General features: G+C 42.0%; 1 protein-coding gene across 34 annotated transcripts in view; it reads right to left on the minus strand.

The window, feature by feature from the left end:
• LOC139562635 (calcium/calmodulin-dependent protein kinase type II subunit gamma) overlaps nt 1-14552 on the minus strand; it is a 105134-nt gene that overhangs the window by 7227 nt on the left and 83355 nt on the right. For 4 of the 34 annotated variants that reach the window (XM_071380480.1, XM_071380477.1, XM_071380472.1 and 1 more), the window contains 4 exons: nt 9815-9859; nt 9174-9228; nt 3665-3763; nt 1164-1298 (listed from right to left, as the gene is read on the minus strand). In XM_071380480.1, the coding sequence (XP_071236581.1) occupies nt 1164-1298; nt 3665-3763; nt 9174-9228; nt 9815-9859 (334 nt within the window). Of the gene's footprint in view, nt 1-1163; nt 1299-3664; nt 3764-9173; nt 9229-9814; nt 9860-11969; nt 12054-14552 lie in introns of all 34 variants that reach the window. The other 30 variants (XM_071380499.1, XM_071380498.1, XM_071380495.1 and 27 more) reach the window with 20 other exon arrangements.

Raw genomic sequence — 14552 nt, forward strand, 5'->3', positions numbered from 1 at the left:
GTTGAAAAACAAATTAAAGTCCCACTAAGCGCAAACCAGATGGGATGGCGTATTGCGGCAGAATGCTGTGGTAGCCATGCTGGTTAAGTGTGCCTTGAATTCTAAATAAATCACTGACAGTCACCAGCAAAGCACCATCACACCTCCTCCATGCTTCACGGTGGGAACCACACATGCGGAGATCATCCGTTCACCTACTCGGCGTCTCACAAAGACACAGCGGTTGGAGCCAAAAATCTAAAATTTGGACTCATCAGACCAAAGGACAGATTTCCACCGGTCTAATGTCCATTGCTCCTGTTTCCTGGCCCAAGAAAGTCTCTTCTTATTATTAGTGTCCTTTAGTAGTGGCTTCTTTGCAGCAATTCAACCATGAAAGCCTGATTCACATAGTCTCCTCTGAACAGTTGATGTTGAGATGTCTGTTATTTGAACTCATTTATTTGGGCTGCATTCTGAGGTGCAGTTAACTGTGATGAACTTATCCTCTGCAGCAGAGGTAACTCTGGGTCTTCCTTTCCTGTGGTGGTCCTCATGAGAGCCAGTTTCATCATAGCGCTTGATAGTTTTTGCGACTACGCTGAAATTTTTCTGATTGACTGACCTTCATGTTTTAAAGTAATGATAGACTGTCGTTTCTCTTTGCTGATTTGAGCTGTTCTTGCCATAATATGGACTTAGCCTTATTTGGTAAAAGACCATCTTCTGTATACAACTCCTACCTTGTCACAACACAACTGATTGGCTCAAACTAACTGCCTTGTTAAAATGAACTTTTAACAAGGCACACCTGCTAATTGAAATGCATTCCAGGTGAGTACTATCAACCTCATGAAGCTGGTTGAGAGAATGGCAAAGATGTCATCAAAGCAAAGGGTGGCTACTTTGAAGAATATCAAATATCAAATATTTTCTGATTTGTTTAACACTTTTTTGGTTACTACATGATTCCATATGTGTTATTTCATTGTTTTAATATCTATATCTAATATATTCTACAATGTATAAAATAGTAAAAATTAAGAAAAACCCTGGAATGGTACTATATATATAAAAACTGCGAGCACACCTCTGTTTGTTCATATTCCCACAGGAATTATGAACTGGCAAAAAGCAGCTCAAGCCTGGCTTTATAGAAGCTGCCCCAGGGCTGTCTAACTTACTCAGCTGCACGTTGCTGTCCCCTGGGGCCACGGAGGGTGGCGCAGGCAGAGCTTGCTCTAAGTCAGGACAGGAGCTATGACCTGAACTTTTCCAATTAGCAAAAGTGTGCTTAGCATCGTCATGCAGTGGGGCAGCTGGAAGACAACATGACAACAGCAACAAAATGGCAACCATGTAAGCGATCAAAACAAACAAAAAAACACACAAAAAACTGATTGGACAACGAGACCCGTTTTCTCAAACTGGAATAATGTGCACACAAATGGCAGTGGTTACATAGTCTGTATAAGTTAACATATAACTTCACACAGGTCTGAGAGGAGCACAATGCCCATATGCAATTGAGTTATATAAAGGATATGTTACATAAAAACCAAACTTAGAAGGACATCCACACACTAATAACAACTTAGATATACCAATAGGCATAGCGTCACACAGACGGACAGAGGGGACACCAGTGAACACTGACAGTAGAAGATGAAGACACTGTGGTTTCATGGCCAGCAGAGGGCAGCAGTCAAGCACTAAACCCAATTACAGGCCACAACAGAGAAGGATACTGCCTGAATGAGGAAGTAGGAGGACAGACAGAGACACCTCAGGGACAGGGGTGGCTGTTTCGTGAGCAGACGACCGGAGCAGGCCAGTCTAGGAGTGGATCTCAATTGATCTCAAAAGTCTACAATGCCTTCATCTCTTCAGAGACCTGATGAGGGATTTGCTGCTGTCTGACCAGCAGCAAAAGGAGAGAATGCCTTTAGGCTTATTGAAATCCAGCCTGTGTCTAGTCCAGCTTTTTGTCTGTCTCTGGTCTGCTCAGCTGTCAGGCTGGGTGTCCGTGTCAGGGCCATAGGGAGAGATAAATCAATTAAAAGGCCAGTGAGCCTCAGAAGGTCAGCATTATTTATTCTCTCTGTCAGAGAAAGGAGGGGAAGAGAAAGAGAGGAAGACGTAATGTGGGGAGAGGAACGGAGAGAGATGCAGAAGCTACATGTAAGACACTGGGTCCCAGATTCAGGTTTTCACTTAAATGAGTAGGGAAAGCCAACAGTGAACGCATGTCTGTGCAAAACAGTGTATATACACAGCACGTGAGCACAGCATGGTAACGTTTTTGTCATAGCACAGCGGATATGGGACATGCTTTTGGCAAGGTCTGAGAGGGACTGGAACAGGCTGAGTGATAGATAGGACAGCTGAGTAGCGTCAGTCTGATGAGCTGACACAGAGCTAAGCAGGAGAGATGTGAGACACACATTTTAAAATGTCACACTGAGACGCAGGAGTCGCACTCACTCCAATCACTCAGCAGCAATCTGGAAACTTTTAATGGTGAAATATTTTTTGTATTACATTTTTTGGATCCCTAAATCCCTGTCCGTGTCCAAATACCCGTACTTGCGTTCTAAATAGAAGGAATTTTGGATATGCGAAAAAAGACAGTTTTATAGTATGTGAAAATTAAATATGCTTTAAATGCTAGGATTTCATACTTATTTTCCAAATGGCCGGAATCTACGCAATTGTGCAATAGATGTTCTAAATAGTATGTACTATTAGTACACAGTATGTTCTAAATAGTATGTACTATTAGTACACAGTATGTTCTAAATAGTATGTACTATTAGTATACAGTATGTTCTAAATAGTATGTACTATTAGTACACAGTATGTTCTAAATAGTATGTACTATTAGTACACAGTATGTTCTAAATAGTATGTACTATTAGTACACAGTATGTTCTAAATAGTATGTACTATTAGTACACAGTATGTTCTAAATAGTATGTACTATTAGTACACAGTATGTTCTAAATAGTATGTACTATTAGTACACAGTATGTTCTAAATAGTATGTACTATTAGTACACAGTATGTTCTAAATAGTATGTACTATTAGTACACAGTATGCAGTTTAAATAGGTAGTAGGCAAGCCAGATTTCGGACTCGGCCATTGGCTAATGACTGTCCAAATTAATATTGTCTTAGTATGCATTTGTCTGGAATACTTTGATAAAAATGATTAGTGATTGTAATAATTTGTTCATTTTTTTGGGGTGGGCAAGTGATATTCATGTGCACAAACAAACAGAAGATCCTGCAGCTGATATAACTCTATTGAAGATAGTGAGGGGGACCTTGTACAGTATTGTCCCATTCGAGACAGTCTTCAGCTGGATACAATCCGTATTGCCGAAGTTCTAGCACTGTAGCGTGCTTGAAATGTAAAGGCTATTTCCGATTGAGCCGACATATGCAGCGTTTACCGTGAATGCAGTCTCCGCTAAAGTGGGCACATTGCCTTTACATGTCAATCGGGCCTACACCACGGAACTACAGCACTACGGATTGAATCTAGACCCTAATATTAATGGAGGAACAGTATTATGGAGACAGTCTTAGGGAGACAGTATTATGGGGACAATATAAATGAGTTCATAGGGGGAAAGGACACAAATGTCAGAGTTGAGAGGGGTGGTACTGCTGCTGACTTACAGGCGGGTGGGCAGTGAGGGGGCTGAGCCTGGGTCTGTTCCTCACTGGCACTGCACTGGCTGACCATTGCGCTGTCCGCGCTAGACCCGCACGCAGACACTGCCCCCACCGCAACACACACACGCCAGAGAGAGAGGAGGATCAGACACAGTTCTATACACTCTACTATTTTACCAAGAGAAAACAGTACACCCACAACCCGACCATACACTAGCAAAACCCGCCACACGTTATATATCCCACCACCTCCGTACACAGAGACACACAGGGAGGGGTGTGTATGTCTCCATCACAACTAGCCAGAGAAACGTGGGAGTGAGACCACACTGTACACACATCTCACAAATCAGAAGACACCACAGTGTTACATGTTCAATATCTGACACAACGTTAACTCCCTATTTTACATTCCAGCTGTGCCGATCTCCTCGGAGGAGAGTGTGTAGCCACTTGGCCAGCACTCCGTATCCATGTCCCAATCCCAGCTCTTCACAGCACTCTTTTTGAGACGACATCAGTGCTGAGAGCCACAGAGTCTGTACTGTCATACAGCTCCACTGTGGAGGAGACAAGAGGGTTCCAATCTTTCTGCCAATGTTTCTCTTTTCTCTCCTACAACATACTGTAAACTGCAGTGCCTTCAAAGTATTCACACCCCTTAACTTTTTCCACATTTTGTTGTGTTACAAAGTGGGATGTAAAGTAAGGATTTAATTGTCATCTTTTTGTCAACGATCTACATAAAATAATAAAAATTCTAACGTTGGTAAAGAAAATATTTTTAAAAAACAAACATGAAAAATCAACCGCCCGAGTCAATACATGTTAGAATCACTATAGAACAAAAAGAAGTTGATGCTGGCTTGTAAATAATTCCTTAAGAGCCTTTGTGCAAACAAACTTTCAGAAGTAATCAAAGCACTCTTATGTAGTGGAAAAATGAAAAAGCCTTTCATGTATTACGGCAAGAATTTACAAAAAACCAATGCAACACCACAAAATAAATGCAATATCATAAAAGTCAAAAACTGTGTACACATGAGCTCGTTACCAAATGTATGTAAGAATGGAGAACAAAAAAATGAAGAACAAAAATATAAATAAGCCCCAAACCAATTTACTTTGGAACCCCCCGGAACCAAGAGGCAGCCACGGTTAAGGAACATCATGAAACCTAAATGGAGCATCATTGAAAGTGATCCTACTCTGTACGATGTGTTCACTGAACTCCCAGCATTCTCTTACAGGATAGGTTGGTGTGCAGCAACCTCATCCTAGCAACTAAGCCAAGTTAGCTCCCAAAGCCCACAGGCAACTTCCCATGTGGTAAGTGCAATCACTGCCATCACACTGTAAAAACAAATATGTTCGGGGACACTTGTGGACTAGAACCTATCAAGTGCAATCCTTTGTAAACAGCAAAACTACCTATGTGCTGTACAGGCTGGAGTGGCCATGTGGGTGCTTTTACATAGGACGTACTAAGAGAAGACTCAAGGACAGGGTGTCTGAACATGCATATGCTATAAGGACTGCTAACAACAAATATCATATTGCTAAACATTACAGACAGGTTGGTCATGTCAGCCCAAATTCTCTGAAAGCCATGGCCATTGAAGTGGTTCCCAGTTCTAGCGGGGGGGTGGGGTCTCCAACACCTCCTACAACGCAAAATGTTCTGGATCTTTAAACTAAGGGTCACTGTATTGCCAGGTCTAAATGAGGAAATTGATTATTCACCCTTCCTGTAAGAGATATATGATTTACAAAATGTTTTTGTTGTAAAAAAAGAAAATTGTTCTCCATTCTTAAATTTGGAAACATGAGCTCATGTGTACACAGTTTGTTTTTTCCTTTTATGATATTGCACTTATTTTGTTGTGTTTCACTTGCATTATGCCATGTTTATTTTGTTTATCTTTGTATATTAAATGTGTTTTTTTCCTCAAGTTTTTGGTAGAGTAATGAATTGAATCACTTACTGTGAGAGCTGGGATATACACCTAGTGGTTGTTCCACTGGATATCATAAGGTGAATGCACCAATTTGTAAGTCGCTCTGGATAAGAGCGTCTGCTAAATGACTTAAATGTAAATGTAAATGTTTGTTCACCACTATTCCTTGTCACCCTGATAAAGTGTTGTAGCCGCAACACGTCTGTGTTTTGTTATTCTCGCCATGCATAAGCCGTAAAACATGAAAGGCTTTTACATTTTTCCACTACATGAGTGTGCTTTGATTACTTCTGGAAGTTTGTTTGCACAAAGGCTGTTCCGGCATAGTTTACTATCCAGCATCAACTTCCTTTTGTACTATAGTATTTTATCCCATGATCAAAGAGCACCTCATGGATTAACTATACTGAACAAAAATATAAACGCAACATCCAACAATTTCAATGATTTTACTGAGTTACAGTTCATATGAGGAAATCAGTCAATTGAAATAAATTCATTAGGCCCTAATCTATGGACTTCACATGACTGGGCAGGGGCGCACAGAAATTAACATTAAATGCAGTCAGCATTCCAATTTCACACTCCCTCAAAACTTGAGACATCTGTGACATTGTGTTCGGTGACAAAACTGCACATTTTAGAGTAGCCTTTTATTGTCCCCAGCACAAGGTGCACCTGTGTAATGATCATGCTGTTTAATCAGCTTCTTGATATGCCACACCTGTCAGGTGGATGGATTATCTTGGCAAAGGTTAAATACTCACTAACAGGGATGTAAACACATTTGTGCACAACATTTCAGTGAAATAAGCTTTTTGTGCATATGGAACAGTTCTGGTATATTTTATTTCACCTCATGAAACATGGGACCAACACCTTACATGTTGTGTTTTTATATTTTTGTTCTGTATATAAACCAAAGAAGCGCTCGTCTCCTATGTTAAAATCACCTTTAGCAGCGATTAAAGCTATAGAGTCTTTCTGAGTAAATCCCTAAGAGCTTTTCACACCTGAATTTTGCAACATTTGCCCATTATTCTTTTCAACATTCTTCAAGCTCTGTCAAATTGGTTGTTGATAATTGCTAAACAACCATTTTCAGGTCTTGCCATACATTTCCAAACAGATTTCAGTCAAAATTCTAGCTTGGCCACTGAGGAACATTCACTGTCCTCTTGGAAAGCAACTCCAGTGTAGATTTGGCCCTGTGTTTTAGGTTATTGTCCTGCTGAAAGGTGAATTAATCTCCCAGTGTCTGGTGGAAAGCAGACTGAACCATGTTTTCCTCTCGGATTTTGACTGTGCTTAGCTCCATTCCTTTTATTTTTTATCCTGAAAAACTTCCCAGTCCTTAATGATTACAAGCATACCCATAACATGACGCAGCCACCACTACATGTTGTATTGGATTTGCCTCAGATATAACACTTTTGTATTCAGGACAAAAAGTTAATTGCTTTGCCACATTTTTTGCAGTATTACTTTAGTGCCTTGTTGCAATCAGGATGAATGTTTTGGAATATTTTATTCAGTACACGCTTCCTTCTTTTCACGCTGTCAATTAGGTTGGTATTGTGGAGTCCATCTTCAGTTTTCTCCTATGACAGCCATTAAACTCTGTTTTAAAGTCACTATTGGCCTCATTGGCCTGAGCGGTGTCCTTCCTCTCCGGCAACTGAGTTAGGAAGGACGCCTGTATCTTTGTAGTGACTGGGTGTATTGATACACCATCCATAGTGTAATTAATAACTTCACCATGTTCAAAGGGATCTTCAATGTAATTTGTATTTACCCATCTACTAATCGGTGCACTTCTTGGCAAGGAATTGGAAAACCTCCCTGGTCTTTGTTGTTGAAATACACTGCTCGACTGAGGGACCTTTCAGATAATTGTATGCGTGGGGTACAGAGATGAGGTAGTCATTAAAAAATAATGTTAAACTATTATTGCACACAGAATGAGTCCATGCAACTTATTATGTGACTTGTTAAGCAAATGTTTACTCATGAACTCATTTAGGCTTGCCATAACAAAGGGGTTGAATACTTTTCAGACATTTCAGCTTTTCATTTTTTATTAATTTGTAAAAACTTTTTTTTTTTAAACATAATTCCACTTTGACAGTATGGGGTATTGTGTGTAGGTCAGTGACCAAAAATCTAAATTGAATCCAATTTAAATTCAGGCTGTAACATAACAAAATGTGGAATAAGTCAATGTGTGTGAATACTTTCTGAATGCACTGTAGGTCTCTGGAAATACTGTATGAGAGTGACGATTGACATGGGCTTTCATCGATTCCGATGTCTATGTGCGTCTATATCTGTGTCTCTGGGTTTAAGACCTGAAAGAGGCCTCTGTGTTGGCACATTTTGTCACCCTCTCTCAGAATGTGGGGCCTTTTCACTCGTCGGCAGGATGACGTTAGTGCCAGAGAACCTGTCGGTCCTGGAGTCTGTTGCTATATCTCCTGACGACTTGAAACGCAGGCCCTCCCCCACCACCTCGTTAACACTGTTTAAGCAACCAGTTAAAATACAACGAAGTTGTTATCTAAACACAGCAGTTTGGACGAGCAGTAAAAAGGTTTTCACACCTGTAAACCCACCGTTTCACGACTCTTCTGAACAGGACAGCTCTGTTATCAATGTTATTGAGCTCTGTGTGCAAATAGCACACACACACACACACACACACACACACACACACACACACACACACACACACACACACACACACACACACACACACACACACACACACACACACACACACACACACACACACACACACACACACACACACACACACACACACACACACACACACACACACACGTTTTTAAGCCCATGGGAGCTGTGAGACCAAGAATGGAGAGACTAGGGACTATCTAAAGACATATAAGGCCTTCATGTGCTAGTTTAGTAGTTTGTTCAGACAAAGCATAGTCTACGTCCACGGCTAGACCGCCCAGTATTCAGCTCCGTCTCTCACAGTCTGAAAAGCTAAGACTACGGTGCTTTTTTCCATTCTCAACAAGACATTTCCTTTCACTCTGTAGGAATACAAACTAATTTGACTTCTCCACAGCAGCTGTAAGGACCAAAGGAAAAGCTGTTCTCCAGTGCTTCCTCATTCCCTCTCTAGCCATATAATGTATACTCATTTACAAACACCTTCCATCTGTGTTTACCTCTCCTATAGGATACATTTCCCAGATGCTCACAGGCCCAGACACCAGCCTGACAGTTAACTCAGGCCTTCAAAGGCTCCCAGGCCTTGATCATAATCTATTCTCTTTCTAAAGAAATGAAGGAGAAGGATTGACAACACAGGAGCACATGAATGATCAGTTTGTATCCCCATTTCTCAGATAACTATGGCTTCTTCAATCATGTGTATAATATATACTACCTCGAGAATCCACTGGCCAAGATCTCTGAGGCCCATCTTGAATTCTAGCCCTGTCTTTCTGACCAACACTTTTGCAGACAGATATAGAGATAGAAGACGTGCGAAAACATGCAGAGTAGGTGAACGTTTGGCATACCTTTCCTACCTTTCACATCCTCCTCTTCTGTGATGTTACAGCTCTCTGTAGAGCCCTGTAGGGGAGAGGAGTGATGGACAGAAACATGGAGGATAGAGAGGAGGAGGAAATGAGAGACAGAGATATAACAGGAGGAAACAGCGTTAGTCTGTGTGCTGAGGGATGACTTGGATGGGGCCTTTCCCAGGTGGACGGACAGACAAACGGTTAGACGGACGCTCCCTCGGAGGAACACAAACCCTGCACAAACCAGCCAGGCAGACAGGAGGGCGAGCGCATGAGGACCCACACCAAACACAGCCTTTTGGTGAGGTGGGGTACAAACTGTGTGTTAAGGGTGTGTGTATGTGACTTTTTCGGTGTGTATGTGACTTTTTTGGTGGCTAAGCCAGTGTGGTTTGGGCGAGTGAGGGACTGTTGCAGCAGTTGCGGCTTGTGTGTTTTGAGGGTTAGTGCGACTAAGTTAGTGTGACTGTCAGTAGATGTGGAGTGGTTAAGCGTTCATGGCGTTAGCGTCGCGCTAAGGTATCTTAGTAGAGCTCCAGCCACTCTGAGGTACCTTAGTAACCACTCTAAGGTATTTTAGCATTAGCATTAGCCTATAGCGGCTATGGGATTAGAGAGGTGCAGTAGCGGCTTACCTTGGTGCCGTCAGCTGGGTTGTGCACGACAGTGGTCTGTGGTTCCTAGGGGAAGCAGGAGAGAGTTTAACATGCGGTGACCACCAGGGAAGGCCCAGGGCGTGTGGGATACACACAGTCCACACGCCCGGTGCATGTAAACACACACACACAGCGCCAAGCACACACGCCACAGCACAGAGGCAGCAGAGGGGCTCCGTCATGGGGGGCGACGAGACAGGATGGGGTTTTGAGAATTAGACCATACTACAAACTACCCCATTTCACTAGAGGAAGGAGCTATGGACTATGTCACTTATCATTGGAGCTATCAGACGTAGAAGAGGGCCTTTAAAACGTAAAGAAACAGAGGAGGGGACACACACACAGACGGAAAAGGCTGCAAAGTCTGAATTGAGGATGAGGGGATTGACTGGCTATGAGATTGGATCAGCAGCCCCCCTCCTTCTCCAACCTAGACCCTGCCGTCACAGTCAGTCACCATGGAAACACTCATCGCAAAAGCGCCTAATTGCTTACAATACTGCATCACAGACACCCCCAAGGCACTCCCACATAGCACACCCCTGGACCTTCCCACAGGACACTGGTCTACAGACTCAATCTCAACAAAACCACCTACACACATGAAGATGCAGTCCCTCAGATATTGGGGCCATTAGCTTAAAGGGATAGTGCAACGTTTTGGCAATTAAGTCACGCAGAGACATACAAATGGTATCCATGAGTTAATCTCTGGGTTAGTAGAAAGAAGGGCTTAGTCGCCAAAATGTTGCACTGTCCCTTTAAATGGTACCACAGAGCCTGACATTCTGCCCTTCAGGAAGTTTATGCATCGTAGCTGATCAGAAAAAGCTTGGAGGCTGATATAGCATAGACAGCACTGTCTTGGGATGACTGACAGATCAACTGAGCGGGGACCCAGAGAGACAAACCATCCTTTAACACTGACCACATCAGCCAATGAATCCACAACAACACCAAATACCTTACCGGTAGCCCTACTGGAGAAGAGTAAGAAACGAATCTTCCCAATCAGTTTGATGGAGGTGGTCCTCTGATTTGGCTTTGATAGAAAAGGGTTTCTCTTAGCCTGGGCAGGGCTCTACAGTGCAACCATTTTACTTGTATATACGAGCTGGAATTTGAATTTAGGAGCAGCATTGCGCCTAGAAAAATGAAGGGTGGGTGCCTGATTGACATTCCACAATTCTACAGTACATTGTTGCCTTGCCAAACACCCGGGCTAAGATTCTCTCCCTCCTACAGGTTTAAAGTCTCTCTCAGGTCACTGGAGCTCAGTAGTCTGTCTGACAGACACCACTATACATGCCTCTAGGCTTTTTCACCACAGTTCTTTGCTTCCCCTGTATATGTTCTGTTAACAGAGTACAGGGGCAGAGACAGGACTGGAAAGGGAGGTTCAATGTCACTTTAGATGAGTTGTATTATTGAAATGTTGTGTGGGTGCCCTGGGGGAAGGGTTCATAAGGAAATACTTGTAGATAGAGGGACTGCATATTCCATACAATTGGGATATCTCTGTTTCCTGACATTTCTGGATCCTGTTTTACCCATGAGCTTTTGAATCCTGTTTTAATTTGGATCCTGTTTTAATGAGCTTTTGAATTTCCTTGTTTTGAATTTGGTATCATAGTTTAAAAAAATATTTTGACACACACCCCGGTTATTCAGCTACCGTCCTGTAAATGTGTAGCGTATCAAATCCCCAGCATTATCACAGGAGAAATACAAATACCCACAACAGACCCCTAGGAACATTCAATCGTGACATTGTGAATATATTCTAAAATACCATTATCTGTGTATGTTTTGTTGTGCATCGTCATATATGTCTGTGTTTGACAAGAAAGTAGGATTGGGTAAAACAGGAGCCTCGTGAGAGAGGGTCACAGGCACAAACCAGTTGTTCGGTTTAAAAACCATCAAAACCATCGTCAACATCACACTTTTTTCAAAATGGAGGTGAAGAGGAGAGGGTGGAAGGAACGGAGGGGAAAAAAAGGGAGAGTCAATAAAGGGGATGAGACAAACAGATGGCAAAAAGCAAGAACTAAACAGAAACTTAGGGACTAATCCAACGGAACAGGGTGAGTAAAGCAACAATGAGAGAAACCAAGTATAGATGAGATACCATTGGTGCTGAAGATGATATGCTGCTGTCTTTGGTGCTGCTGGTACTGCTCACTACACTGGTTTTATTGTTGTTTGTCTGCGGCTGGGGCAAAAAAAACAACAACACAAAATGACTTCTACAGAGTATACTGTATGTATATATGTAGGCAGACCCATGGGACTGTTCAGCCCCAGTCTACGAGGCTGAGGTGCAGGTCGGTGAGTGTGTGTCATGGAAGAGATATCTTCTTCAGGCTACAGTAAACAATGTTGTCTGCAGAGACTTACGCCTGCAGTGTGCCTGCCAATGTGTTCGGATGGTGTTTTTGCAGGGACAATCGTTGTCTGTACAGTATGCACTACGCACTTGCTTTAATTCAGCAGCAGTGTTTTCCCTTTGATACATAAAATGACTGCCTCTTTTGAAAGTCAAAAGGAATTTGTAGGTGCAGAAAGACGCGCTCTGAAGACATTGACACTTCTGTGCAAGCAAATGAACATTCTTGACACGCTAAATTAATTTAGCGATTTTCTTTCATTTCGGAAATGCCTGTGTGGAGGTCTCCAATTGGGTGTTTGAAGTGGTTTTGAGTCCGTCTCTACCTCTTGAGTGTGATTTCTCTTGTTGCATTGCAGATATTGCACACTTTAGTAACATTTCTAAATACACAGGAATATCGAACACATTGTGAAAAATCTCTTAACGACTTTGAGAGTAGAACCAGACAGGACCCAGCACTTCAATCTCAATATTGATTGGCACCTGCTAGGGTAAAGAAACCACTGTCCCTGGGGACAGCATAGAACACAGTCTGCACCACCTTGTGGAATCAGATCAGAACAAGCACTTAACATCTATGGACCACAAAGAGTCAACCCAGACAGCCAATATCAAATGGCTACAGAATCTGGTTAAGGAATGAAGAATAAGTGACTAGCGGCGCCTAGTTGTCGGAGTCTGTGCATGCAGTGAAAGGCCTTGATGAGAAGGTTGTTGTTAGTCCCAAACGGTTTAGGCATGTATGTATCTGGAGGATGTCCTGAGTAAGACAATGAAAAGTAAGTTGCATAGAGAAGAAAGCCTCTCGCCAACAACCCCACAGCCTGACTGTTGTGTCAATAAAGAGCACTAGACCCTAGAATATCTTCAAGGCAAATAAGAATGTAACTAATATTGCAACTATCCCTTTAACAGAGAGTCTTGCCAGATGAATTCATGAAAGGTGTTGAAAAGTATGATCTGTCAATAAAAGGTTAAGAGCAAAATGCTGTTGAGGTTTCAGATGGTACCGGAGTACTTTACTGGTGATCAAATGTCCCAGACGGAGTAGCCTTTTGACACGTCTCTGCCGTGGTCACACTGATACTGAACAAGGCACAGCTCAATGCTCACATTCCCCAGAAACTGAAGCTACAGTACACGTCAGACATTAGTCCAGTGCCACCACTCCTCTCTTTCTCTTCTAACAGAAACTAACGGCTAAATGATCACAACTACCCGTGAAAGGGGATGAGATGGTTGTGATGGTGGGCACATTTGATTGTAGTATTATTGTTCTAAGCAATATGGACATTCTTATGGTTTTAATGGACCCACAATAGGTTTGAAGAGAGCATTTTAAACACTCATTCCATCCCAAGAGTAATGCAAGCAAAGCTTCAGTGTCTAGTTGAGCTGTTCCAGCTCTGGGGCATAGAACCTGACTCTGTTAAGACTATAATACTGTGTATTTCTAACATTGAAATCTTTACATCAAAGAGAACAAGAGCTGTCGTCGCTAAGACGGCGTCATCTCTTAAAGCTAGAATCCTTAATAGCTACATCCATTTTTAAACTTATAAATTAATGATATATACCCATTAATGATATATACCCATATACCCAAGAATATAACTTATATGCATCATGAACTTAATTTAACTGTCGTACCTCATCAGAACCCAAAATATAAGCTATTTTACGCCAATGTTTGTAAACAAAGTCAATGTAAACAAACACTGTATAGCCTATAACTGTTAGTTTTCATTAAGAATTCTACCTTTAAATTATAAATAGTAGCACTTACACTACACTAACAGTTATATATCAATGTTATAAATATAATTTAGACTAGCTTTAAATACAGTTTCTTGATTCATTTTCCTGGTAGGCTCACAGATTCCCATTTTAATTCAATACATATACCTTTACAATTAGACTGAAAAACAACTGACCTACATTCAACCCCAAACCACAAATGACAGCTACTCTACATAGCAGATCTTTTCATGGAGTGTGTATGGTGTTGTGGGGAGTGTGCAGTGGTGGTAAGCATGGGGCTTGAGATAGTGCTGGGGTGGGGTGGTGCAGGATGGCCAGAGAAGAGGGGTCCAGGCTGTGGGATGGATCCTTACAGTGGGCCTCAATGAGGCTCTATGCCTGCGTCTACACAGGCAGCCCAATTCTGATATTTTTTCCACTCACTGGTATTTTGACCAATCACATCAGATCTTTTCACATAAGATATTTTTCAGTGCTGATCTGATTGGTCAAAAGACCAATTAGTAAAACATTATCAGAATTTGGCTGCTTGTGTAAACGCAGCCAAAGACATGTGAGGTA

The sequence above is a fragment of the Salvelinus alpinus genome, chromosome 32, assembly GCF_045679555.1.
Source record: "Salvelinus alpinus chromosome 32, SLU_Salpinus.1, whole genome shotgun sequence".
NCBI classification, from domain to species: Eukaryota; Metazoa; Chordata; class Actinopteri; order Salmoniformes; family Salmonidae; genus Salvelinus; species Salvelinus alpinus.